The sequence below is a fragment of the Diadema setosum genome, chromosome 7 (genome assembly GCF_964275005.1).
Source record: "Diadema setosum chromosome 7, eeDiaSeto1, whole genome shotgun sequence".
In the NCBI taxonomy this organism is placed as follows: domain Eukaryota; kingdom Metazoa; phylum Echinodermata; class Echinoidea; order Diadematoida; family Diadematidae; genus Diadema; species Diadema setosum.
The window spans coordinates 35,581,997-35,609,393 of NC_092691.1; the positions used below are offsets into that span (position 1 = coordinate 35,581,997).

A 27,397-nucleotide genomic window follows, 5' to 3' on the forward strand; every position below is an offset into this window, starting at 1 on the left:
CATTTGAGAGAATACATAATAGTAATCAGGATCATGAAGTATATCACAAACTCTGTAGGCAATTACGTAAATATAACCAAGAATATCAATGTATGCTTTGGAAGCTTGACCAAAAAAAAAAATAAATAAAAATAGATATAACAATGGAAAAAAAGTGGTCCACTAAAAAAGCTCAGTGTGGGACGTGGATCACTTGACACGTCATACATACTAAATTATCATAAAAAAATATTCATGTCGGCCTACAGCAGGTAACAAAAGCATCATAATTACAAACAATAGCTACAAAAAATACAAATCACAAATTAAGACACTGCCATCATACAAAGATACTAGGAATTAATATCCTTGTTGTTGTTGATGCCTTTGTTGTTGTCAGCATCGCTTCTCATTAATGACTATGTCGAACAATATCATTCTGTGGCACTTTAAAACAAAGAAACCGTAGGTATTTCATAATCACATCGTTTTAATCATGAAATAGGGTCTACTTTTCATACTTTGTGGGAATCTTGGACATCCTCCAGCAAACCATAATGTAACTTCTCAATTAGATGAAACTTTTTTCTGTCAAATGTGAATTTGCAACGATCATTTCCTCCTCATGATTCCATGTCACGATTTTAATTTAAAAAAATGCAACAAGTGCATGGATTTATTTTTTCCTGTCAAGCAGATAACGGAGACAGGCTAAGCACATTTTGATTCTGGATATTGGATTATTCGAAAATGACGCCTCTCCTCGTGTCACGAAGAGGAGCCGAAATAGCTCAGGATATTTGGTTGGTTTTGCCGGCACCACCCATCCAAATTAAAACTTCGATGTTATTAATTCGACGGATTTCTGTGTCCCGGGGATGAATCATGCCTGAAAGAGAGATTGCGACGCGAAATAAATGATTCATGATAACTCGCGCCAAGAAAATTCTGTAATCCACACGTAGTCTGTAGTCTGCTGTCCAATTTTCAATGTTTCACCTGTGCCTATTCAAAACACACAAATTCCGTTCACCTATCATGTTCGTTAATAATCCGAACACCTTGCGGCGTTGTTCCGAAAGTTCCTAAGTCTGAAATTCAAGTAAATTTAGTTATTCCGAAGGTTCGATAGTGTGGAAATGGGAAAAAAAAAACGTTCATTATTCCGAAGGTTTATTAATCCAAAGAAAAAAAAATAAACAAATAAAATGAAAAAAAAAGGGGGAAGGTGGGTACTTACGAACATTTGAAATTTCGAACATTATTTCGTTTTCGGAATGACGAACTGCAACCATAACAACAATCATTATCTTCGTAGGGCAAACATGTACGCTATGTATGCGTGTATGTATGGATGTATGTATGTATCTGTATAACTTTTATGTATATATACTGGTTGATGTGGTCATTCAATCTAGACAATGATTTAAACAGAATACGCTGAGGCGTGCTCTTGTGACTGGAACGATGCCATATATTATACCTTTCACGATGAATAAGACGCTGCCCTGAGAAGGCGTGCGAGTTTTGAAGGAAAGATACCGTGTAATTGTGTTCCTCGCAGGATCAAGGAATTTCCTGACCCGTCTGTGCAGAAGCTTGACAAGCCGGTGCCATTCTTTAGAATCACTTTCTAGGGATAGAGGTTTACGGGGTAGAGGCATCGTAGGGAGCCGACCGACGTATTGTTGGCAACGCCTTGTAAAGTCTCCTCTCTTTTTTGAAGTTTGACTCATTCTACTTGTATTGTGTGTTTGTCTCTCTCTCCTTTTTTTCCGGGGGGGGGGGGGGTAGTGTCATTTCAGAAAGAAAGAAAGAAAGAACAAGGCAGGCCCCGACATCGCATGCCGGATATTGCCACGTCTATCATACAAATATGTCCAGAAATTGTCATTAGTTTGCTTCCTTATAAGGACTTCATTCTCTCTCCTCACTCTCCACGATGAGTTTACGTCATTTTTTTTTTCAACAGTATAAAAAATTACAATTAAAACGTATTGTTGATTATGAAGACAAATGCCAAGTGAGAAAAATGTGCCTTACTGTGATGTCATATCATGGTAAATGGACTATACCAGGGATATAACTTCATATTCATGGTTAAGTGGACTATACCATGAATATGACGTAATATTCATGGTGTATTCGTGCGTAAAGTGTCATCGGCATCGGTCCTATAGACTATTATGTACGTTGAAAATCACGTCAACTGTGCGCCGTTCACTGACCGTCTGCTCTGCAATATGTGATCGAAACTGACATTTATTTGAAGTGGAAAACTGTAATTCTTTTTTTTTTTTGGAAAGATTCGTTTGAGGATACAAAATAAATATAATATCAAGCATTATAATTCGAGCCTCTGGTGAAATTATGGATTCCTGCGTGACTGGAATAACTGTCACTTAGTTTCTAATAGTACATTCAGTAGTTTTCTGTTTGTTTTTGTTTTGTTTATGTTTGTTTGTTTTTGTTGTGTTTTTTAGTGTGTGTGTGTGTGTGTGTGTATGTGGGGGGGGGGGGGTGTGGGGGCGCTCCGGCAGGTGTGAGTAGAGTGTTTGTTGTTGGTTGCCATGGATCTCAAGGGTCAATGCTCTCTTCTCCCGAAACGCGAAGAGGAGTCCTCGACAGTCATCAGTTGTCTTATGATTTTTCCAATTTTAAAGCCAATATTGGGGTGCTGCAAAACCCCAGCCCCTTCAGTTCCGGTGCCCTTGCAGTATGCATTGATGAACAGTGTATTCCATCCACTTTTATGATTTAAACTCGTGGTATTTGCAGGTTGAGTTGGGTTACCATGGATTAGCCACCAAGCTGTTGCATTATGTGGCGCTTGTGGTGAGATGCATTTGCATACAATAACCAGCCCAGATCGTTCCCTCTTTGGTACCTCAGCAATTATATGACATGTGTTATTTTATCAAAACCGTGGTGTCTTACGCATACCGTCATGATATTCGATAATTATCGGAGTTTCTGGATTGACAGGGTGTATAATTGGATATGTCGCATCTCCACCAAGGTTCCCCCAGTAAACGTCAGATCGTGAGATTTTAGACAACACGTCGTCCCCTTTGGCAAGGGAGAAACCGTCATTGCGAGGTTGAATAAGTGTCTTGCTCTTGTAGGAAAACACCCGTGCGTCCCAGTCCTCTATAAGACTGCAGTTAAATCGGGGTTTGGCTGTCAAATTAATGATTTCCTCAGCCTTCTCATGCATCTTGTATCTCCTCCCTTTTGCCTCCCCCGCATCTATACAAAACAACCAACCAAGCAACCATTTTTAGCTCCATGAAATGTCATCCAAGCGGAGGTTTCTCCCAGTCCTCAGTGGAACACATCATAGCGACCCTCCCAATCCCTCCACCACTTTCAACATGCACACTATCAACGATAGAGTCCTTTGCATTCGGTGTAAATTTTCATCCAATTCTGTTGCATCAATCAGCATTAGGTGCAATATGATGTCCATTGCTTTGTATTCAATATTTTCATGAAGTATTTCTGCTTTTTTTTTAAATGTTTGGTTATATACGACAGGTATGAAAACGATGTATATTGCCCAGAATAAATAGGTTCAGAAGAGTTAATGGATCTGTTCTCTCGAAATGAAAACAGTTTAAATATCAAATGTATTTAACTCTACGATAGCCATCACGTTTTACGCAGACAGTATAAGTTAATGAAATAAAGTTGAAACTGTTCCAGTTTACCTTATGAAATTTTATTCAAATATTTTACTTTACACAACTTATGCGAAATACAAATATAATTTATGTAACATTGTGTCAATCAGCGACTTTACAAAAGATCAGCAGACACGGGTGTGATTTAAATGTTAACGAGTATTTACAGCAAAGGGGATAACATGTTATGTCGTACATAATTATCTAGTACAGTTTTCATCTTTACATCTTCCAGGCACTCCATAGATTTTGGATGCCGCCGGTTCGAGTACACTTCGCTGGGTGATGACAGTGTGAGCACTAACAACAAGGAAAATAAAACTTAAATGCGCTTTTCATACACATATGCTGCCAAATTAATTTTGTGGAAAAAAATCGTGCTATAAAAATGCAAGTAAATTACTTAGAGTAGAGAAAACAAAATGTTCTCCTGAAACGTCAATTACATAAAATGTGCAATTATGTTATATCTGGTAATTAAATATCAATTTTCAGTCTTTTTCATCACGTCAAAACCATGAATACGTATTTGGGATTGTAGTTCTCTCATAATTCGTAAATAGTTTTTAGTAATTGGACTGTTTATTCTTTTGGACATTGAGAAACAAAAACTTTGTATTTGTTTGTGTGAAGCATATACGTATAAATAAGTCTACTTGCCATTTCACTGTGACGTTATACCGTATGGTTATTACCTGACCAATACTGTGGCATGTTACATACATTTTTTAAAAATCTGTTTATATTTGTTTACTTTATTTTCCGGGTGGCACTGCACCTATGCATTACCAATACTAAAGCATAATTACAAGTATTATTTAGTGTGTTGTGAAATGTCTGCTATTCTAAGTGGGCTTATAATTTCTAAGAGAACTTTACCAGTGGGAAAAATACCCATTGATCAAAATTGACGGCTCTTCAAGATAGAATTGTTGGGTGTTCTTTTCCAATATGTTGTTTGCATGAAATAGCTACTGCCCTGGGAAAGGCGATCAAATTTGCCACATAACACGATAAAGCTACGCGATGAGTCAAAATAATGATGAACATAGCTGAATTTAAAAAAAAATCAACAAAAAGTTTCATCTGAATACAATGAAGAATCACACTACGTAATGGAGCACAGATACATTCAATTGGGTTACTCTACAATAAATATCCTACTATGCACAAATTTGGTTTCTAGCCATAAACTTGAACATTTCTCTCACTTTTCACTCAAACACACCTATGCGAGCCATTACTCAGGCTTCAATGCAAATTAGTTTTCATTTAAAGAACATAAACCATTATGAGATCTAAATCATTCCATGTCTTTGGAAGACGGATAATACGGATAATGATACAAAGTCATGAAAATAGAGAAGAATTTGACACTAATGAAAGATAACCAGATGAGCCTTTACTTTATGCTCCTAACGAATGCGGAATTTGAATGACGTTTGAGCGAGATTCGATAAAAAAGCAAAAACACCTTTATGACAACTTCGCTTCGAACTGGTCTCCGTCTTCCAATCGGCGTGGTTTGATATAACATGACTTCTGCGTATATGTGATAAATGTAACTTTAATACCATGTCCTTCCTCTCTAGTGAGGAATATCAAAAATTTGCATAAATTATGTAAATCTCAACTCCTAAATTGCAAATTATGTATTCCTCAGTGTTGATGACAGGCAGCCTATAAGTATAGTTGTGTAGCCTGCATGAACAATAACGTATCAACAAACACTTAAAATAGGATAAAATAAAGTTGAAGTAAGTATAAGTTATAATATGATAAAGTAAAATATGAAAATATGCTTTAACCGTTCATTTCTCATGGCGTGAATTTGCTGAAGTTATTTTCATGAAGTTATATTTTCAACCAAAATGGCTTTGCATGTATTTATCGAAATAGAAAGACACCTTGACATAGAATTTCTGACAGAGTAAGTTGCGCCCTTGAATCTGACAGCATATTTGTGTCACATAAAATATACTCAAAGTGAACACAATCGGGGAAAGATTGCATCTTGTCTTCTACAAGAATAGAACCAAATCTATAAATAACGGGCCGTATACAACTATAGTCTTGTTCAATTATTCAAAGTGACAAAGAAGAAGAATTAACTTTGTTATTGTCTGTATAAAATGCGTATGGAAATGAATCACGACGTTATCTTCTTCAATACAATAACATTTGCGATATTATACCCGCCGTTTAAGATGCCTTCAAATACATGACTCACATTTCTCCACGAAGTAGATTAAGACCATGCAAAAAGAAAATTCTGAGCTTTCGCAATTCAACCATTGTTAAAATATGACTATCCAGCTCATGTAGAACGGAACAAACCAACTTGTAGTTTTGACTGAGAGACGTTGTTTTCACTTTAAGATAATCTTTTTTTTTAAATCTTAAGAAAACTATGAAAAAGCCTTCGTTTTTCGTTGTGTCTTCGACGTATGCTTGTAGACCGACTGCTTCAAAACAAACAAAAAATTACGTCAAGGAATCCAGTTGTTTGCTCATCAGAGAAGAAAACTAGACATTGCTCCTGTATGGGGGGTATTGAGCCTGATGATTCACGGGCGCATAATATGGATATAACCCTTGACCTATTCTCAGTTGTTCACAAGATTGAAGGGAAATGTCTTCCAGTATTAGCCTCTTGAGAGGAAAGACGGAAATTCTATTACACTTTCCTGAACGGGGATTTCCCGCCTTCTTAAGATGTGGCTCTGCATCACGTTTGCAGGTGTTAATGAGAAAAGGAGCAAACAACATTAATGTGCCTGATCATGTAAGTTTCGGTTTCTGCACGAGTTTAGATTGATAGAGCAACAGTTTTTACGTTTTTAGAACCGCCACATGTCTCCTTATTTTGGTCGCCTTAGTTTCGATCGTCTCTAAAATTCCTAGCTTATTTGGTATCTCTGTATCAATCTTGAACACCAAAAGCAAATCACATTGTCAACATGGATTGAAATAAATGCTCTTTTCTTGTTACATCGCAGGAGTTTTAGTCAGCAATGATTTCAGTAAACTCCAGCATTATCAAGTACGTTTGACAATGACATATTAAGTTGGAACGGTGTTTTAACGCCATTGGTGTGTGATTAAGATATTCTTAAGAATTTCATCACATTATATACCGTAATAACTTTTGTGTGATATTCATCGTGAAAGAAAATTGTACACGCTTTGTTTGTGTTTCGCACGATCATTAGATAAACATTTTTTCTTTGTTTACAATATCAAAAACACGACACACTATCTACTTAGTGGTGTAGTTTGACACGTGAGGCACACTTCAACAAGTATTAAACAAGTTTACAAGTAATCAATGAGATTGACTCATTATCATGAAATAATGTTTCCGCAATTCCGATGAACAAGCAATACATTACTGGAGAACGAGACCACCACGCAAACTTGAAAATAAGAGTAGTCTTGTTTAACTAATGAAGGTTGGTGAAAACTTGGTGCAGATACGATTATCTCCTAGCCATCATATTTGCACTCTAAAATATCACTCAGTATCATATACTGGAGACAGATTAGACGGAGCTTAAAAGTCATTAGATGTGAAGGCAATCGGACAGAATTTCTGCAACAAAAGAAATAAATAGACGAATAAATTCGAGAAAGAAACAGGAACTTTAATCTTACATAATGTATTGCCAATTTGAGAACCCCATCTTACTGTGAGAGGATTCTGCAGCCCAAGCAATTACAAATGAACCGCAAAGTTTTTAAGATTAATAAAAATATTCTACTCTACCTTAAGAAACACTATCAACGATTAGTAAAAATCATAATAAAAACTATTTTCCACCAAACGACAGAAATATAGTTTCTTGGGCCTGCTGATCTAAATTGTAGACGTGGCCATGCGGAGCGAAAATTTTGTCACTAATATTTGACGAGTTGGTTCCTTTGCAAGCATCCGTTCATTTTATTTCACTTCCCAAACGAGGTACAACACTATTAACAAACTAGGTTTCCTCCAGTGTCCTCGCGTCAGGAACAGAGCTCCTATATAGGAATAATTTCAGTTTTAAGGAACGAGTTTGCATCGCGCCGTCCATCACTTATCAAGCCCTTGTGGTGTCATGCTATGACGAAACTTCTCTTACTTTGGTCGGCTTAACTCAACAGTGTAAACGTTGAACGTTATCTTTTTTATATCAAAATATAATGTACGAAGGCAACTTATCTTTTCATAACCTAAGTTTGGCATACGCGACGCCATCTGAATTCGATACACTAGGCGTCGTCTGCTTGGCAGACGAGTCATTGTTATTTTCGACCAAGTCTAAATCAGCGTAAACTAATTCTACATGTTTCTGTTTTACACTGGAATCGTTATCTAAAGCTTTGGTTTGACTCTGTCGAAGCTCTGCCGGTCTTGACGCTTCTTCATTAAGCATCGTTTCTTTACTTTCGCTTCCCATAGGTTCGGGGCGAGTCAAGGGCAACGGACCATCGAATCCTATCCTCTCGTAATTCGAGGTCGTTTTCTTTCCAAAACGTTTTAAAGAAGGAGGCCGCAAACAAAGTGGAATGGCGACGCCGTTGTTCTGGTCGGAACTCACTCCTGTCAGTGCTGACTCGGCTGTCGAAGCCGTGGTTGAGTTGCTGTTTGGTCGATTTATTTCTGGAACCTCGCAATTCAGACGCTTCACTTTCATCGGTTTGGCATAGATCGGGAAATCGTCTTCGACGAGAATCTGTTGTGACGTTTTATATCGCAGCGAACCTGGAGCGCCCTTGTCCGAGGGGTAGTTGCTACTTCTTCCCTTGCCACAGTAGGCGGCTATCATGATCATCAAAATTAGCAAAACTAGACCTCCTGCAGATGCTCCGGCAATGGCTGCGATGTTTGAAGTCATGAAAGGATGAGGCCCAAGTCCATTTGGGGTCCATTTTGTTCCGTTTCCCTTCTTGTCGTTATTCGTGGATGTGGGTGGGGGCTTAGTCCTAAAATTGGGAGGAAGTTTAACGGTGAGGGTAGAGCTAGCCCTCCCTTTCAGTCCAGACGTGATACTTGCCTCACAGGAAACTACAACTCCATTTTCCCAAGCTTGGACATTGTGGATGGTCAGAGTTGTATTGGTTTTATCCAGTGTATACCGAGGAGAAGACACCCGGCTGCCAACAGTCACATAGTTGACAAACCAGCGATAATCCGTCACTTTGGGCACTCCAGTTCCTCGGCAGGTGAACTGAGCCGTCTCTCCGTGTTTTATACTGATTTCGGGCGGAGTCAGCTCAACAATAGGTTTATTCTTCAGCACCATCACCGAGCACGTTCGAGGGTAGGTCAGAGCCGGTGTGGTCGCCGAGCAGGTGAAGAGAACTCCGTTGTCCTCCTCCTCAACCAGTCTCTGGATGGAATTGGAATGCGCCGAGGGACCCTTGATGAGCTTGTCCTCACGATACCAGGAGAGTTCGGCTGGTGGATCGCCTCCTTGCGAGGTACACGTCAGCGTGGCCGTCTTCCCGGGCGTCATGCCTTCGGCAGCTGGCTGCACCTCACAAGTCGGAGACCCACTGACGGGCGGGACCAGGACTACCATTCGCGCAGAGAGGAACTTATTTCCGAAGACACAGCGGTATTCCCCCTTGTCAGACTTCCTTGCATCTCGAATAGTCAGGAAATACTCTCCCTTTTTGTGGTCTCCAATGATTGAGTATCTGTTCTCCATCACGAACGAGTAGATGTTCTCGTCGTAACTGATGTACTGCCCTGTGTCGACATGGAACCAGTAAACCACCTCATTGCCCTGGTTTTTCACCGAACATCGAAGCACAGCCGTCTTACCTTCTACAAGAACGGTATCCGTCGGGCCGAATTTGAATGCTGCTCCAAAACAACTCATGGAGTTTAGTGTTAGTATGAAGACGACGAAGACGCTGCATTTTGATGTCGAAATCATGACGAAATGTTCCTCGGTGAACAAGCGATAGTAATCCTGGTAATCACATCCGACAATAATTAGGGTACCTCTGTGCAAAACAACCACACCAGTCTGTCCTTCTTGACGATGAAGTAATAAGTAAGATGTTCATGTCATGAGTCCTTTAAAACAAGCTCTACAGCAGTCACATCGGATATGTGAAAGGAGTCAGCCGATCACCTGTGAACAAGTTCGATTCCGATGGAAATTAAATGCCCTGCTATTGCCAGTTCGTGACAAGTGTACGCACGTCTAATCCAATTAGGCCGAAGTGAACGTTCCACTTTCCACCGCTCACCAGGACTGACTGACAGTCCTCCGACAAATCGCCAAACTCTCGTGCCGATTATTGCTGCGTCCGGGCGCTCGGGACTCGGGGAACGCACTAAACCTGGTCGACTCTTGAGCGCACGCGCGGCGATACTAGACTCTCAAACTTTCTTTGTGCGCGAGGCTGCGAATATACTATATAAGCAGACGACGGAATTGTTATCATAAGAAAGCATTATGTAGTATATCTAGTAATCCTTATGTAGTGTGTTGTCTCTGTAAAGATGCTCGATGGCCACCAGATGAAATGCAATTATCGGCCAATCTGATAATACTTGATTGCTTTGTCCATTGGATAGGGTCGAGCTCACTGAGTCACGTGTCCACTTAACATGCTTAATGAATGATACTTCATCATGAATACCAGAATAATTATGTGAATAATTCAGTATGCACAAGTAGAATTTTGCTATTACATTATCCGAGTTGTATATGTAAAGGTATATGTCGTCATTCAGATTTATAATCTATGTCAGAGGGGATCATGCTCTAATTGTTGGTACTTGGTGTTGTTTTTTGTTGTTTTTTTCACACAATGCATATATTGAAAACCATTTCACTTTCGTTATCTTAGTACCTATTGCAATGTATCACTACTGTTAGTTTTTTTTTTCCTATTATTGTTGCCTTCTCTGTACAATTGTATGTATTGTTTTTGTCACTTAAGAAAGTGAGATTTATGTTTGTATATTGTGGAAAAAACGAATAAATATGAACTTGAACTTGAACTTGTTCTTTTTATTTGTATTCTTATCTATTTATTAAACTCTTTCATGCCTATGTTATCATTATCATATTTCTTTTTAACAGCGATGTTCATTGACAAAAGGATGGACTGCTTTGGCCGAAATCCACAAGTTTTCACGTCATTAGAAAGTGCAAATAGTGATCATAACTGTCATTCATACACGTCTGACGCTAGTTGGCGCTCTGCAATAAAGTTGTGACTATGCATTGATGTTAATTATACCAAGGAAAATTACGCATGGGGGAAATGTATCGTGCAGAACACAAAATCATGGTAAATCAGTGAAAACTGAATGAAATCGCAAAACAAGAAAACAAACAAACAAAACAAAACAAAAACAACTAGTGTTGGTATGCGATCTAAAAGTGGTCTTCTATTAGAATTGTGACTCGATGAGCCGGGAGACTGTGACTCACGCTTATCAATAACTTTCTTTTTTCTTCTCTTCTTTTGCTGAGCTGTTAAAATGTTCGTTTGAGTTAAATGCACAGGTTTTATGAATCTCTGTGGTTAAACGTCACTCTAGCTCTCCCGATATGAGAAAAAAAAAAACCCACGGCGACTGTGAAATCATTCTACGACGTAAGTAGATTATTTACACACCAATTTGGACCCTTCGGCAAATAAGTGGGTAGTAGCTAGCTCATAGTTTGCAGTTATAGTTATTATACATTGTTTTGTCTGTAATTGCCAGTCATTTTATTTGTCCTATTCTTTCTTCGTCTAAGTTTTCATTGAAAATATTAATTGCCTTGGAGTACGGGATCTTCCCCCAAATCAAACATTTAACATAGGTCTTTATTTGTTGTTCGATTCATTTATTATTCATCACAATGACTGCAGCCTTTGTTTAAATCGTCACCATTTCACAAGAAGCAAACGTATTGAGGAATCAGCTTCCATTGATAGACAACCATATATGCGACGAATCATTATATCGGTACATGTATTAGAGGTAAGACGACATTTGCTCCTGCAACATTACTGCTCCGGGCTTGTTTTCTGTACGGACTTAGGGTTAGTATAAGGGGTGTGATAGGGGTAATTAGGTTTAGTTTGATGTGAGGATTAGGAATAGGCCCAGGGTTAGGGTTATGTTTTTTGGGTAGAATTTATGTTTTGCTTATATTGTGCAGATATTTCATGGGAGTAATCTAATGTATAGGACCAAATATCATGAAACCGTATTAGGAGTCTCTGAGTTTACAGATAATAAGATTGTGCAGTGTTCTGTGGAGGTTTAGCCTGTTTGCTCAATGTGAGTACTCTTTGCCCACCTACCAGCTGTAGTGATTACAAGGAGAGCAGACAGATAGTCGTTTATTACGTGAGACTACTCGACAAGCCACCAGCAAGAGCCAAGACCCACGTCGCTCGTTTCGACTCTCTTTGGTTTGAATAATACACGTGTACGTGACTGTTAGTGCTAAGAACAGCGTAGGTGGTGGCCTTGCAGTAAGACTACCAGATGCTTATATGACGCATCTCAAACACAACAACAACAACAACAACAACAACAACAACAACAACAACAACAACAACAACAACAACAATTACAACAACAACAATAACAACAACAACAACAACAACAACAACAACAACAACAACAACAACAACAACAACAATTACAACAACAACAATAACAACAACAACAACAACAACAACAACTTTGCTTCTGTTGGTATACCATTATTATTCCACACTTTTGCGGTGGTGGATCCAGAGGGGGCGCACCAGGAGCACGCCCCCTTTACTTTTCTTTAAAAACAAAAGAAATAAAAAGAAAAAAGAATTGAAATGAAACCGGAAGTGGCACCAGAAATATTAGTTGCGCCACGGGCCCTTTACAGAATTCCTGGATCCTCCCCTGCTTTTGTTAGAACTTTAAATCTTTAGTTTATAGATATTCCAAACCAAGATTCCACAAGTGACATCATCTGGCAATCATTGCTGAAGTACTATTATGATTAACAGAAGACATTGTTGCACCTTTCCCTAGACTAAGCATAACTTGAATGTTTCGATGTTTTGTCAATTCTTTGACAAGAAATGTATGTAATTGATAAGTGAAAACTTGAGCAAAGAAATAATTGAACAAAGTTTGGGGTTTTTTTTTTTACACGATTGATGGAGATTGTGAGATGATTTTGCACAAATTATTTCATTTCATTTTTTCATTTCATTTATTTTCACTTAATAAAACATGCATACATAAAAATGTGACAATAGTATGATAAGTATAACATGAAAGAGTGACAAAACAAACAAGCAAACAAACAACCAAAGTTATCAAGTGAAGGGGTTAATGAGAAGGCGCTGGGCCTTATTTGAAACTAACTACGGGAAAGTAAGTACAGTGCATTGTCTCTTCTTTCTACAAACCAGGTTGCTACAAACTATAACCAGTAACTGACAAAGAAAAAAAAGTCGGCACACGCTCGCACATTCACATACGTACACACATACACAAACAAAACATACACAAGCACATTAACAATACACAAGATGCCATTTTCACAAACACACCCCTATCATACCACTCTATTATTAGTTCAGAATGATATTGAGTAATTCCAGAATAATTTCCAAGTAAAATACACTTTTTACTGTCTTCTTACATTTCACATCTGAGTGTATAGAATTCCAGATTTGCGGGCCTTGAAAAATATTGACTTTTTTCAGTTATAAGAGGATGTACGAATCGGAGGCAAGTAAAATTTTTTTTTTCAATTTCTTGTGCCATAATTATGATTATCTTTGTTTAATTTGAAATACCGGAGTAATGATACAGGTAAAATATCATTATAGCATAAGAACATATATATTGCACTGTAATAAATACATATCATACACAGCTAGAATAGACAGAGAAGAAAAAATGGCAAAGAAGGCGCCCTATACGGTGAATGCGAGACTATTATTCTAATAGCTTGCTAATTAGCGAAATTTCACAGTTTCATGTTCCCTTGCCTAAATTTCACAGTTTCATGTTCCCTTGCCTAAATTTCATTCCGTTTTGATCAAATTTTCACTGTTGAGCCTTACTCTTTCTAGTCAGTCTAACTTTCAACTGGTCCGGCAGTTTCCTTTTATAAAGGCACTCTTGGCTAGAAAAGCTCATGGGCTGCCCCCGCTCACGTTCTCAGGCTACTACAGTACTAGTATCATGGGGTGGGGTGGGGTGGGGGTCCGGGTGGAGGTGGGGTGGGGTGGAGTGGGGTGGGGGTTGCGCCAATTAGAGCTGAGGTGTACGCGACTTGAATGCAGGCTAGGCAACACGATTCATCGCGAAAAGTGTTCATCTTTCGTGCGCAAGCTCGGTCTACGTCTACACGTCTAGGACTTCGACTGAACCATGGCAGCAGTCACAACGTTCGATTTTAACGGTACCTGTCATAGTATTTAAACATTTCTGAGACTGTCATCTCGAATAACTTTAGGATGTGTGAAATACAAGGGCTGAAATAGACACACGTTTCAGCTTGCATACCACTTACTGTAGTCCCATGTGCTTGATTTTGTGTTGCCACTTATACAGTTGGCCCTAGTCTGCTAGAACGATATCTTAAATCATTTAGAAACATGAATAGGGATCTCAATTCAAAGTAGACCCATGACAAATTTACTTCTTGATCTTGATTAACAATCCTGCTTTTACCAGAAGTCTCTCCACTTTTGAAATGTTAACTCTATTTGAGTAGATCTAAGTGGTCTGCGATGTACGCATTCCCTCCCCTTCTTCATGCCTCCCAGAGGCCGGTGTAAAGTCAGGTGCTCCCTCTATGTTTGACAAAATGAATTTGTTTTATATTCTTTTCAGACTGTGGCATCATGCAGTGCTGCAGACTTGGTTGCAGAGTCCCCATATGTAGCAGGCAGCACATGGAATCAACCAAAACTGTAGTATTAAAATTAATAAGTTTTAAATGAATAGACTGGTCTGATTTTCATCAGACTTTCGCTGAGTTATTCCCTAATCTTTCCGCATTTGTTGAATATGCATACCCGCTTTGTGTTTGGGGAAACTTTTCTGTCAATCAGTGAAATCTTAACGCAATTGTCTTGTCCATCTTCAGAGCATCAGCATATACGATTCAACCCCTTGAAAGGGGAATGGATCTTGGTGTCACCTCATCGCATGAAGCGACCTTGGAAGGGACAGGTGGAGAAGCTGCCTGAGCAGAAGATACCCAGACACGACCCAAAGAATCCGCTCTGTCCCGGTGCCACGAGGGCTCACGGAGATGTCAGTTCAGGTTTCATCTTCCTCAAGTTATACTGTAAAAGTGGATATTTTTTGCGCAAATAATTTTTTGCCCTCAGCCCAGTAAGAAGAGTTTCATGTGTTTTTAATTCCGCAGAATCAAGATATCAACTACTAGAACATATGGCAAGCAAAAATATTCACATGTTTTTATTTTTGCGCTAGGTTCTTGTTGCGCGAAATGTGCAAAAATTCCACTTTTACAATAAATGCGTCACCTATCCACCCATCTTCCTCTCTGTGATATGATTATTTGCGCATGATATGGGTGCTGATTGATCTAAAAATATTTGTCCTGGAAATTGATGAAGTTCATGATTTCCAGCATCCAGTGGTACAAGATCAGGGGCCCATTGCATATAAGTTACTATTATGGTAACTTTGCCATCCAATGGTAACTTCCATGGAATTCTTGATTTTGATTGGCTGTTGAGTATTGTTGCCATGGTAGTTACCATTGGATGGCAAAGTTACCATAATAGTAACTTTTATGCAACGGGCCCCAGATTTGTTTTGTGTATCTTTGTTTTCCAATAAGCAGATATATATTACAGTAGATGACCCATGTGATACATTTGCCACACACCAACATCCTCAGTAGATTATCCAAGCTGTATAAGCTTTCTATACAATTTATTCCACCTTATTTCCACATATACTTGTTTCTACCACAAGAATGATGTGAAAGCCAAGCTTCAGACAAATAGTTTTGAGAAAATTGTTTCTGATGTTTGATTGCATTCAGACTGCTAGGAGATTACCATTAGGCATTTAAAAACAGTTGTGCCCAATTTAAACACCACACTAGCATGTCTTGTGGAAATTGAAATGTTTGGACTTTTAAAACCATTTTAGAATTTGAAATCCAGACATAAGGTACAAAGTATTTAAGTCTATAAATTTACAATTTCTTGAGTATTTGCTCAATCATCAAATTCTAGCCTTTGCAGCATAATGTCTGCAACTTTGTTAAAGATAACTTGATCATGTGTCATAAATGATGATAATTTTCTGCGCGGTGACAGTCATTTCCTGACCACAAATGAATTTTAGTTCCAAATGTTTGAAAACCCACACAGGTAAATCCAGACTACCCAAGCACCTTTCTGTTTGAAAACGACTTCCCTGCTCTTTTGCAAGAAGGAGCCCCAACACCAGGTAAGATGCTGTTACCATGGCAACAACAGCATGCTGTATTCCAGCATGTTGGGATACTTTTAATATCTGTTTAATGACTTCTGGTTGTGGATCAAAGACCAGAAAACAAATAAGTACAATGTTTTGATATAAGGGGAGTTGGCTTCATGAGGCAATTTAATCCATTGAGGACAAACTGATTTTGTTGTAACATAACATTTCCCATAGACATCTGCCTGAGTGTACTTGGGACTAGTCTTCGATGGGTTGATAGGTCATTCATGGGGAAGCAATGACATTGCAACTACTATTGACCCATTCTGTTCATGAACCAAATGTGACAGGTGTCAACCCTATTATGAATTGCAACTATGCCAGAAGCAAGGGGTTAATAAATAGGAACAATAGGACAATGTGGCAGTTTGTTGATTTTTATTTCAGGCACAACAGTATGTGTGTGGTTTTATGTGTTGCCTATCTGCCTATGCCATCTCTGTGTTGCACTTAATGCTGTTGTGCAGAGTAAATGTGCTGGCATTCTCATTTTGTTTTCACTGTCCATGGCATGAATTTTCAAGTAGGTCATTGATAGTAACAGATCTGTTGGCAGTCAGTAACCTACCACATCTTATAAGCTGCAAAACTGTTTAGGCTCTATGTGTTTCACTTCATGCTGTCATATTTGGAGGATAAAATTCCAGATTCACTGTTGTTCTTTATCTAATCCACGAGTGGCATATTTTTACCTGTTTAGAATTCTGGCAGATATGATTAAATGAATTATCAATGATTTACTAACAACTGATGTCATGGCAAGATTCTTTTTATGTCCTCTTTGCTTTGTCAGGGCCCAGTGAGCACCATCTACTACAGTGTGCACCAGCAGTGGGTACTTGGTATGTAAACAATTCCCCCAGTAAATCCTATTTTCCCTACTGTATGTTGTTCAAGGGCATCTCTCAATATACTCTCAAAGAACATGGTCCCCTCTCTCTTTACATATTTTTCTTGTTTGATATCTTGTAAATCTCTGAAACTTTTCTTTTTGTTTCATTTAGGGATAGGATGAAGGGGAATGTGTTTTTAATTGAGTGCTTACTGTGTCTTCAGCATAATATTGTATGTACTTGTTTGGTAGATGCCAGCCTTTTTACAATAAAAAAAAAAAAAGGTTCACATCAGCATTAACAGAGAAATCAAGCTGTTGTAAGCTTCACTGCCTGAGTTTATATTTTTCTAGATAGTAGATATGAATTACATAAATATAGCAGATACATATATATTTTTTGTGTGATATTGCAGGTTTTCATTTCAGGATATGAATAGCCATTTTTAAATTTTTCTGACCAACACCATAATGACTACGTATTCATCTAATATTCTCTTTTGCTCTTCCTACCGCCTCTATTCCCTCCCACCAGTCAAGTCATGTGCTTCCACCCTTGGTCGGACATAACTCTACCTCTTATGTCATTGGCTGAAATCAGGGCAGTGGTGGACAAGTGGGCGGAACTCATCACAGACTTTGGAGCAAAGTATAGATGGGTTCAGGTATGTGCGAGAACTTGGAGTGGAAGTTTACCTGAAGACACAGCCCACCCTGCTGAGTGACATATCGAAAGATGAACTAAAGTAGCATCATTCCTAGTTTACTGCATTCACACTGAAAGTTCTTTTATGCATAATTTTCTTGTTGATAATTCTCAGAATATACAACTATGATGTGTTGGTGCAATGGTCAGATCTATGTTGCAGCAAAGTGAAAAGATTAGATGGAGAAAGTTTCAAAACTTAGCTTTGTTAAGCATGTTATTTGATCCTCTCTGAACTGGATACTTAATTCAGTTTAAACCTGCTGTCTCTTCATCTATTTCAACAATGTGGTATTACAGACAAGTGAATGATATAGAATCCATTTGTTTTGAGGATATAAACATACTCTACCTATAGGCCTCTTGATATTTTGAAAATGAAATGAAATCCAAGAGTAGAATACCTACAGTGTGTGTTGTCTTAATCATATGCAGAAAAGGTTTCCTCCTATGTATGATATGGTACTCTCAGTGCTACCAACTGTGGACAAAGATATTTTTGCATGATTCGTTTTTCCATGCTTGTCCAATTCCAGCTGCTTTGTTCTATTTTATGATTCAAAGAATGAGAGATTTTTTTCCTCCTTTTTTGGTATCTTCAAAAAAAAAAAAAATGTGTTATCATTTTCACACAGTTATTGCAAAATGTTCCATGTTTGTAGAGGTGTAGTACTCCAGAAGAAAATACTAATTTAATGTTATTATTTAAGCTGCATGAGAAGAAGCACCTGCAGTTGTGCATTCAAGTTTGTGAATTTTAATAGTGCAGTGTGTACTGACATCTACAAAACTCATGTTCTTGGCATACCTAATATAAGAGTATCCTAAAAAAGAAGAAGAAGAAGACAGACTTATGCACATGAAACACTAGCTGGGGAAAACATCCCTGTTTATACACATGCTATACCATGTCTGAGCTCCTGTAATCTTAGAGCAAGTAATGCATTGATTACAGGCTCCTATTCAGCAGGCTTATGTATTTCACCTACTCATGTGACTTATCTGCAGTTTCTGCTTTTTTTCCTCCCTTGTTTTACAGATCTTTGAGAATAAAGGAGCCACTATGGGGTGTTCAAATCCTCATCCTCATTGCCAGGTAATTTGCAGTAGTATCTATTTTTTTTTTCTGTTGAGATAGTTTTAAGAGTAGTTTTCTCTGTCCATGTACATTGATTAGTGTTTCTTGCATCATGAAATGCCAGAATTTTCAGTAAAAGTATTGTGTGGTAAAGTGCATGAAAACATGCAGGCTGTGAAGGCCTATTAAGTTGGTAAGTGGCATGGTGTAATTCACTTTTTACTGTTTGTTTACCAATGTAAATTTTATAAAGATATTCCACTGCTGCTGCTGCTATGATGACGACGACGACGACGACGACAACAACAACAACAACAACAACAACAACAACAACAACAATTACTAATACTACTACTACTACAACAACAACAATTACTACTACTACTACTAACTACTATACTACTACTACTACTACTACTACTACTACTACTACTTCTAACTACTATACTACTACTAACTACTATACTACTACTATTACTACTACTACTACTACTTCTACTAACTACTATACTACTACTAACTACTATACTGCTACTACTACTACTACTACTACAACTACTAACTACTACTACTACTACTACTACTACTACTACTACTACTACTACTACTACTACTACTACTACTACTACTACTACTACTATTACTTCTGTCACTACTACTTCTTCGTCAAATATTTGTACTTACCACCACCCCCACCAGATAATAATCATCAACTTGTCCATGTGACCCTTCTCACCAGAAAGTATAATACAGTATTCATCGCATAATCGGGACAGGCTGGGAGTAGCAAACACGGCCCCTTTAAGCGGGGTGCCCGATTTCGCGATGAGCACTCACCATACACTAACGGCATACGACATGTACATGTAGTGCACACACACACACACACACATGCATACTGACGTACTGCACATGTACATGAATACACAACCACGCTACCCCTCGGCGCGACCCTCTAGCTCTCCCTGCATTCTCGCAATGATGTAGAGTAATCGCAACCGGGTTCTTCTTATGTCACCTCTCTTATGGATACTTATACACGGCGCTTTTGTGGCTATGCATGTACGTGTACTGGATGGACGGAGGTCAAAACACACCAGTCCGAAGCTTGCTTTGTAAGTTCGATGTAAACGACAACTGATAGGGAATCTTTGAAATATTGTTGTGGTATTTTGGTAGATTTTTTGTGTAAAATATCAACAAAATCAAAGATCGCTTGAAGAAAAATTGTCTCGTTTATCAGAGGTCCCCGCCCGATTATCCAGTGAAAATAACATGCATTGGAAATGTTTCTGGGAAGCGTATGTCATTTAAGCGAGGTTCCCGATTATCAGATGCCCGATTATGTGATGAATACTGTATTTGAATATGGCTTATGACTCTCATTTGTGTGCGAATGTGCTGGCCTCATGAGGTTTTACTCTTTCAATGTGCCGACAGATGTGGGCCAGTAATTTCATGCCCAATGAACCCAGGATAAAGGATGAGAAGCAGAGAGAGTACTACAAGGAGCGGGGCACACCGATGCTGGTAGATTACGTCAATCTGGAGGCAGAGAAAAAGGTATGAATATCAAGCCATTGTGGTTCAGTGGATAAGACCTTGGTCTCTCGACTCTGAGGTTTCTGGTTCAAGTCTGCAAGCAGTAAAGGTTTTGCTTGTAGGCTAGGCACTTTATCCTCATTTCCTAGTCCTGCGAAAGGGACCTACAGCTGTCATTTCCACAGTCGGTCCTAAAATATGCACACACATACACATACACACACACACACACAAAGAAAAATATGCCAATGTAAGATAGGAACATTACCTTTAACCCTCCAATAAGTGTGTTGCCAATTCAAAGATCAGTTACAAGTATAGTGATTAGAGGCTTCTGATAATTCTTCAACTGATGTAAAAATAGTACATATGAACAGGGAAGGGCTGACATGAAAGGTAACTCCTGAAAGAAGAAAAAAAAACCAACAACACACACTTGAACAATAGATAGTAATCATTTGAATAGAAATACAATTCCAAACCACAGAAATATGTTTCTGATGTTTGATGTGTTCCCCAACCCGTTGAAGACTAGTCCCAATTATTCTTGGGCTGGGGTAAATGGGAATGAGTGTTATTGGAAAATTAGTCTGTCCTCAATGGATTAATAGGTCTCTCAAGAAGAGGAAGAGTTCATGGGTATACTGGAAATGGCTGGCTACGCAACTAATAAATCTCACCTTATGTGTCATTGTCATTGTGGCAGGAACGGATCGTTGTCGAGAACAAGTCTTGGCTCGCCGTGGTGCCATACTGGGCGACCTGGCCCTATGAGACTATGCTGTTACCACGGCGACATGTCCTGCGGCTACCAGACTTGACCGATGAGGAGAGAAATGGTGAGTCTGACCACAGTCTTTTATAGCAGATAGCCAGAGAAACCGATGCTGTCTTTAGTTCTGAGAGCCTTGGAAAATTTTCCTGCCTATGATAAGACGACATATCTATTTCATTTCACTTTCAAAATGTTAAGAGGTCTTTTGGAAGTGTATGTTTATCTTCTATAAACAGCTGGATTCTATATCATTCATGAGTCTCAGTGTTACATTTGATTGACAGGGTAATTGTTCTGAGTGGAGTTTGCATAAACAAACTGATGCTACTTGGAAATCTTTAACAAATATTTTCTCTAGTGTCACTTCTAATAGCTTGCCCTATTGCATAAACTATTTTTTGAATGGATATATCTCTGACATGATTCCATGATGCTATTCCTGTTTAGTTAAATAGTATCAAAACAAAGATTTTGGTATGGTTCAAGAATTGATGTTGCCACCCTCTTCGCAGTGCAATAGACAACTGGATTGAACATGATGCAGTTAGATTAGATCAGTTTCTTGTACTTGAGGAGTGAAGAATCAAAGAGTCTGCTATGTTGAAACTCCATTTATGCTTGCAACTGATTGACAAATTGCCCTACATCGACGTAAATTTATGCTTGTTAAAAGAAAAATTAACTATGCTTCGTCTTCAATTTCAATATTGCAAACAGACCTCTCGGATATTATGAAGCGGTTGCTGACAAAGTATGACAATCTCTTTGAGACTACTTTCCCATACTCAATGGGCTGGCATGGTGAGTGATTTCATGTCTTGGTTTGTCTCTTCACAGATGTTTCTGTTGTTTTGCCCCCTTAAGACCATTCTTTTCTGTTTTCTTCCTGATGATATTTTTTCTTTTTCATGTCTGACTCTCTGTACCCTGTCTATCTATCTATCCATCTATCTATCTATCTATCTATCTATCTATCTATCTATCTATCTATCTATTAAGTAAACAGATGTTAAAAACATTCTTTATTCTTGTTTATTGTATTTCCTGCAGATTCTATTAAGGTCTATCATCTTTACACATTTTCATTATCATCATCATACATATTAAAAAGAAATAGTGTAGTATCAAGTAATAGTGATAATAGTACATAGTAGTAATGATAGTAGTAGTAGTAGTAGTAGTAGTAGTAGTAGTAGTAATAGTAGTACTAGTAGTAGTAGTAGTAGTAGTAGTAGTAGTAGTACTAGTAGTAGTAGTAGTAGTAGTAGTAGTAGTAGTAGTAGTAGTAGTAGTAGTAGTAGTAGTAGTAGTAGTAGTGGTGGTAGTAGTAGTAGTAATGGTAGCAGTAGTGGTATTAGCACTGTAATCACTAATTGAAATATTCTTGTCACTGTTATTGTCATGTCTCACAATAAGGAACATCTCCCTGTAAAAACTAAGTGATGCATATATTTTGTATGTTGTTTGTTGGATGCTAAAATGCACAAACTGATTGTTAAATTGTATGACATAATAGATGTCACTGAGGCTCTCTACTGGACCTCTTTTTAGGTGCACCTACAGGGGAGGAGCTTGATCAAGACAACAGCCACTGGCAGCTCCATGCACTGTATTACCCCCCTCTGCTGAGATCTGCCACGGTGAAGAAGTTCATGGTTGGCTATGAGATGCTGGCACAGTCTCAGCGAGACCTCACAGCTGAGCAGGTAAACATTCTGATTCTGCAATCGATTTTTAATCCAGCAGTTGTTGGACGTTGTTGAAATAATTTGACATCAAACATTCCTACTCTTGCTTGCCCCTGTATGCTTTATGTTTGCAGTAGGAGATGTGTAGAATTCAGAGATTTGTTTGTTTTTTTATCTCCGCTAAGGGAGGAGGTTATGTTTTCATCGGCATTTGTTTGTTTGTTTGTTTGATGAGTTGTCTGTGTGCAAAATAACTTAAAAAGTTGTGGACGGATTTGGAAGAAACTTACAAGAAAGGTTGAGAATGGCACAAGGAACAGATGATTAAATTTTGGTAGTGATCCAAGAATTTTATGGATTTTAAGAAGGATTTTCAATATTTTGGTAGGTAGGGTCAATGAACTTAGGAGCTCAAGCTGCACATTTTTTGAGGTTTGCATACACGCACTAAAGTGCATGCTCTAGTTTCTGCTAGGGCAAGGCCCGCCGTGCAGCTGGAAGTTGATGACATAACAAAAGGCTTCTATATTGGGAAATTGGACGATTTTCAGCATGCATACATATGGATGGAAATCACTGATCTCTATGGAAAAACAAGATCAGTGGTGGAAATGAGCTGTGTGATGGAGGTCTGCGCTCTCAGAGTGCTTCTTTAGTTTTACTCATACTGACTTGACTTAGAAGCCTTCATGAATGTCTTCCTTGCAATGTTTTTAACGTCATGGGTAACCTTCGTGAATCTACACATTGCTTGCCACACAGCTTGGAATAGTAAACTTGTGCAGAAACAGGACACTCAAAAGCATTCATTTCAGAGCACCATCTCAGTAGGATAATTCAACACTGATGATTACTCATATCATGCAGATTATCTTTTTTTTTTTTAGATCTCTGCTTCAAGAATAAAGTCAATTTTTTTTTGCCTGTTTGTTTCTCTTTTTTTGAATATCAAGGGAATCCCTCATCTGTCTGGATTTCTTTGTTTGTTTGTTTGTTTGTTTGTTTTTTTTTTGGGGGGGGATTTTATACCACTAACATCTTGACTGTACATATTCTTCAAGAATTTAAGACTTCTTTCCCTTGGGATGAACACATAAAAACACATACTAAGGATCTGTGCTTTACATAAAACAAGGAAGTTACACAAAGTTGTTTTCTTGTGGCCATTCAACCTGTTTGTGGGTCCCCTAAATCTGGCTGATCAACAGACAAGGTTTACAAGGTGTGAATGTAGTATGCAACCATACAGGTTGTATGTGTTTCTGAAAGTGAGTCCTTCTCAAAGTCAACGTGTTAAAATAAAATGCCTTTAGTTGGTGAATGCTCCTTTTTTGCATATAGTGTTTTTCTACTATAGGGAAAAGAGGGCTGATGATAACATTTTTGTACATCTCGGATATTAAACCAAACAAAATAATTATCAAAATGTATGTAATATTTTACATTATATTCTTAGTGAAATCATGTGAAGTGATTGGTCTACACAATATCATGTGACCAAACATAACATTGCTATGTTGAAGACAAGATGACAGTGATGTTATATTCATGGGAGAGTTCACTATGTATTATCATGAATGTGGCATCATATTCATAGATAGCATGTTTAACCCAATGAGGACGAGTCCTGACTATACTCGGGCAAGTGTCTATGGGAAATGTATGTTTTAGCAAAATCAGTCCGTCCTCAACAGGTTAAAGTGCTATTGATGTCAGCCTTATAGACCACTGCGTATAATTATGTCCCCTGCATGTGCATGGTACGCTCTATGATCGTCTGTGCTGCAATATACAAGCCAACAGCAAAGCTAAAGGAATATTTTTTTTTTTTTAAGTGAAAACATCTTTTGATTTCATTTAAAAAGATGTGTTTGGGGATATGAAACAAATTATGAAATCATGCGCTATTTCAAGGCTCTAGTAAAATTATGGATTCCTCATTGACGTAAATTGCACCATTCCTGTCACCTCGAAATCCATAATTTCAACTAAAGGCTCTCGGTGCATGATACATTTGTTTAAAAGTTGAATTCATTATCCTCATGTGATCATATGGCTTCCCAAAATGTCCTTTGAAAACGTACTGCTTAAAGTAAAAAGCTATTTCTTGGTAATGTTGACTTCATTGAGTGGAATCAATTCCAGCAAATAAAATATCAAAGGCTTCTGTGAAATCAGGTCGGAAAAAAGAAAGTTTAATACTTTTATGGTTTCTCATGTTTTCATGAAATTGACTTGCAAATAAGATGGGTGATAACGTCACTGTCTGACAATTGTACGATATTAAGTGGTAGTAAAAATGTTATTTTTTATCAAAGTCTCTGCTCCTAAACTGCTCTCTCCTGTGTAAGTCATAGATAGTTAGTCTTTATAATCCTACCATTATTTTATATGATGGATTTTTCTTGTCATTTCATCAAACAAAAAGAAGAGAGAATCTAGTAAAGATTTTCTGTGCCAATAAACAAGAGAGATGTTAAGCCAGAACGTCACCTCCTCTCAGCTTACTTGCCACTTTTTTTGTGCAGATGTGTAAAATTGTAAGTGTAATGTCTCAGTTTATGTCCAATTCTAATAAAAATTGTGCTGTTCGGTTTGTTTGATTTTTACAGTATAGTGTACGTAAAAGTTAATTCCAACATAGAGTGGCTGTGATGATATTCCATGTTGATTTGTTCAGATTTATAGGTGAAGACATTTTTCCCTAACCCCTGTGTTTATGAATGAAATGTTTAAAGTGCACTGCCTATTTGCAGCTCTCTATGTGCTAAAAATACAATGTAGGTGAATGTAGTAAATCATATCTCCTGCTGGCATTGGGTCTCATCATTGCAGGCAGCCAGTAAACTGAGGGCCCTGCCAGAGGTACACTACAAACTGAGGGATGACACCCCAGGAAGCAGCTCATAATGGCGAGGATTTACAGGACTTGCTGTGATTGCTTGCATGGTGCTTTTGCTCTGAACCTCATACCCCCACCCCCATCTTTTTTTTTTTTTGCTAATACAGTGGACTCCCATTATAACGAAGTCCTCGGGACCAGCAGTTTCCTTTCCTTATATCGAAATTTTGCTATAACCGAACAAATAAACAATAAAAAACATAGAGCCGATAATATTGTGGCCTGAACTTTTATTTCGTTGTAACTGGAATTTCGTTATAACCATGTTCGTTAAAATGGGAGTGCACTGTACTGTGTTTGGCCTGTTTTGAAGTAATGTGTCAATTTAGTGAGGGTACAATACCTGGCTAGGTCATCATATGCTTTGACATGCGCTGAATGAAAGCTAAAAAAAAAAGCAAATATATCTTTTGCCGCATTTGTAAAGTTGTGACTGAAATTTTGCATCAAACAGTCACTTCAACACTGTGAGGAAAGGGAGAATGTGAAATACCGTGGTAAATCTTGAGTACAAACCGAGAAAAACCCTGCTCAGATCCCTGAAATACTAGTGGGGGAGTGAGTCAGCCATGCTGTTATGAACAGAAGTGTAAAGGCTAGTGACAAACTCCCACAATCTGAGTCATTTTGCCAGGGATGCAATGATGATGAACAACAACTGTTGCCGTTCATAGTCGGTGAGCGCTGATAATCAACTTACATGCAGTTATGTTTTCCTGTCATGAGAGTGGCTTGAAAGGAGACTAAGAAATAACAACTCAAGTGTCTTTTATCATTGATGGGCAAATATTCAATGTGAATGTCATGCATCTTAAACACAACAAATGTCTTTTATTTTGCTCCCCCCCCCCCCCGAATCACTGGCAAATTTTGCACCCAATGTCTATTCCAAAATTGAATGATAGTTTCTGAAATGGAACTAGAAATCAAGAAAAGCATAGGAGAAGGATGGAATGTTACAAGTCCTACATCACAAGGTTCTCAGGCAAGTCCATCATAATGTAGGAATTCCATGTCAAGTTAGGTCCATCATAAAGAGCACTGTTGTTTACAATAGCAAGTGTTGTGGTCTTGGGGGGGGGGGGGGAAGGGTTCTAATATCTCTTCCTGATTATTTGCACTAATATAATCACTTGTCTGTAACAATTTTGAATCTTAATGTATTAGTGAAAAAATGAGCAAAGAAAATGGGATTCCATCAGGATTTGAACCTGAGACCTCTGGAATCTTGAGTGAAGTTCTCATCCACATCATTGTGTGCCAAATGATTAGATGAAAGTATGGCTTTGCTAGGAAGAAAGAAAAGTGTTCTTGTAAAATTCTAAAAATTATTGGAAGTATCTGATGTTTGACAGGGTCAAAGTAGTAGTAGTAGTTGATTAGTTGTAGTGGTATAGTACAGTGTAGTAGTTTGATATTAATTATGCTTCCTTGAGGTGCGAAAAATGAAGTCTTATATATTCTTGAAACTCATATATTTTTGCTAGTTAGGGTGACGTATCTGCTGGTTAAAAGTTTGCAAGTTTCCAGTTCAGATTCAATTGGGCAATGTGCAAAGTTTCTCAAGCAGGGATGGAGTGTCCATGTGTCCATGTCTCCCAGCTGTGATTGGCTACCCACTGTAGATGGGCGTCACCCTTCAATGTATGTTGACACTCCCCTCCAATATGGTGGGAAGGGGTCGCATGCTGTCCTTGCTGCACGCAAGAGAAAGTGGGAGCCTCAGCCTGATGG

At 38.3% G+C, this 27,397-nt stretch overlaps 2 protein-coding genes across 2 annotated transcripts; one reads left to right on the forward strand and one right to left on the reverse strand.

The window, feature by feature from the left end:
- Positions 1-7,867: 7,867 nt before the first annotated feature.
- LOC140231209 (uncharacterized) lies at positions 7,868-9,586 on the reverse strand. The gene has a single exon (XM_072311355.1). It carries the CDS (start codon positions 9,584-9,586, stop codon positions 7,868-7,870), a length of 1,719 nt encoding a protein of 572 aa, XP_072167456.1.
- A 4,375-nt stretch (positions 9,587-13,961) lies between these two features.
- LOC140230856 (galactose-1-phosphate uridylyltransferase-like) lies at positions 13,962-25,731 on the forward strand. The gene is made up of 11 exons (XM_072311002.1): positions 13,962-14,071; positions 14,762-14,931; positions 16,029-16,107; positions 16,934-16,982; positions 17,508-17,637; positions 18,718-18,774; positions 20,197-20,319; positions 21,005-21,137; positions 21,791-21,874; positions 22,625-22,779; positions 25,597-25,731. The coding sequence occupies exons 1-11, from the start codon at positions 14,041-14,043 to the stop codon at positions 25,669-25,671; spliced, it is 1,086 nt and encodes a 361-aa protein (XP_072167103.1). The 5' UTR covers positions 13,962-14,040; the 3' UTR covers positions 25,672-25,731.
- The last annotated feature ends 1,666 nt before the right edge of the window (positions 25,732-27,397 follow it).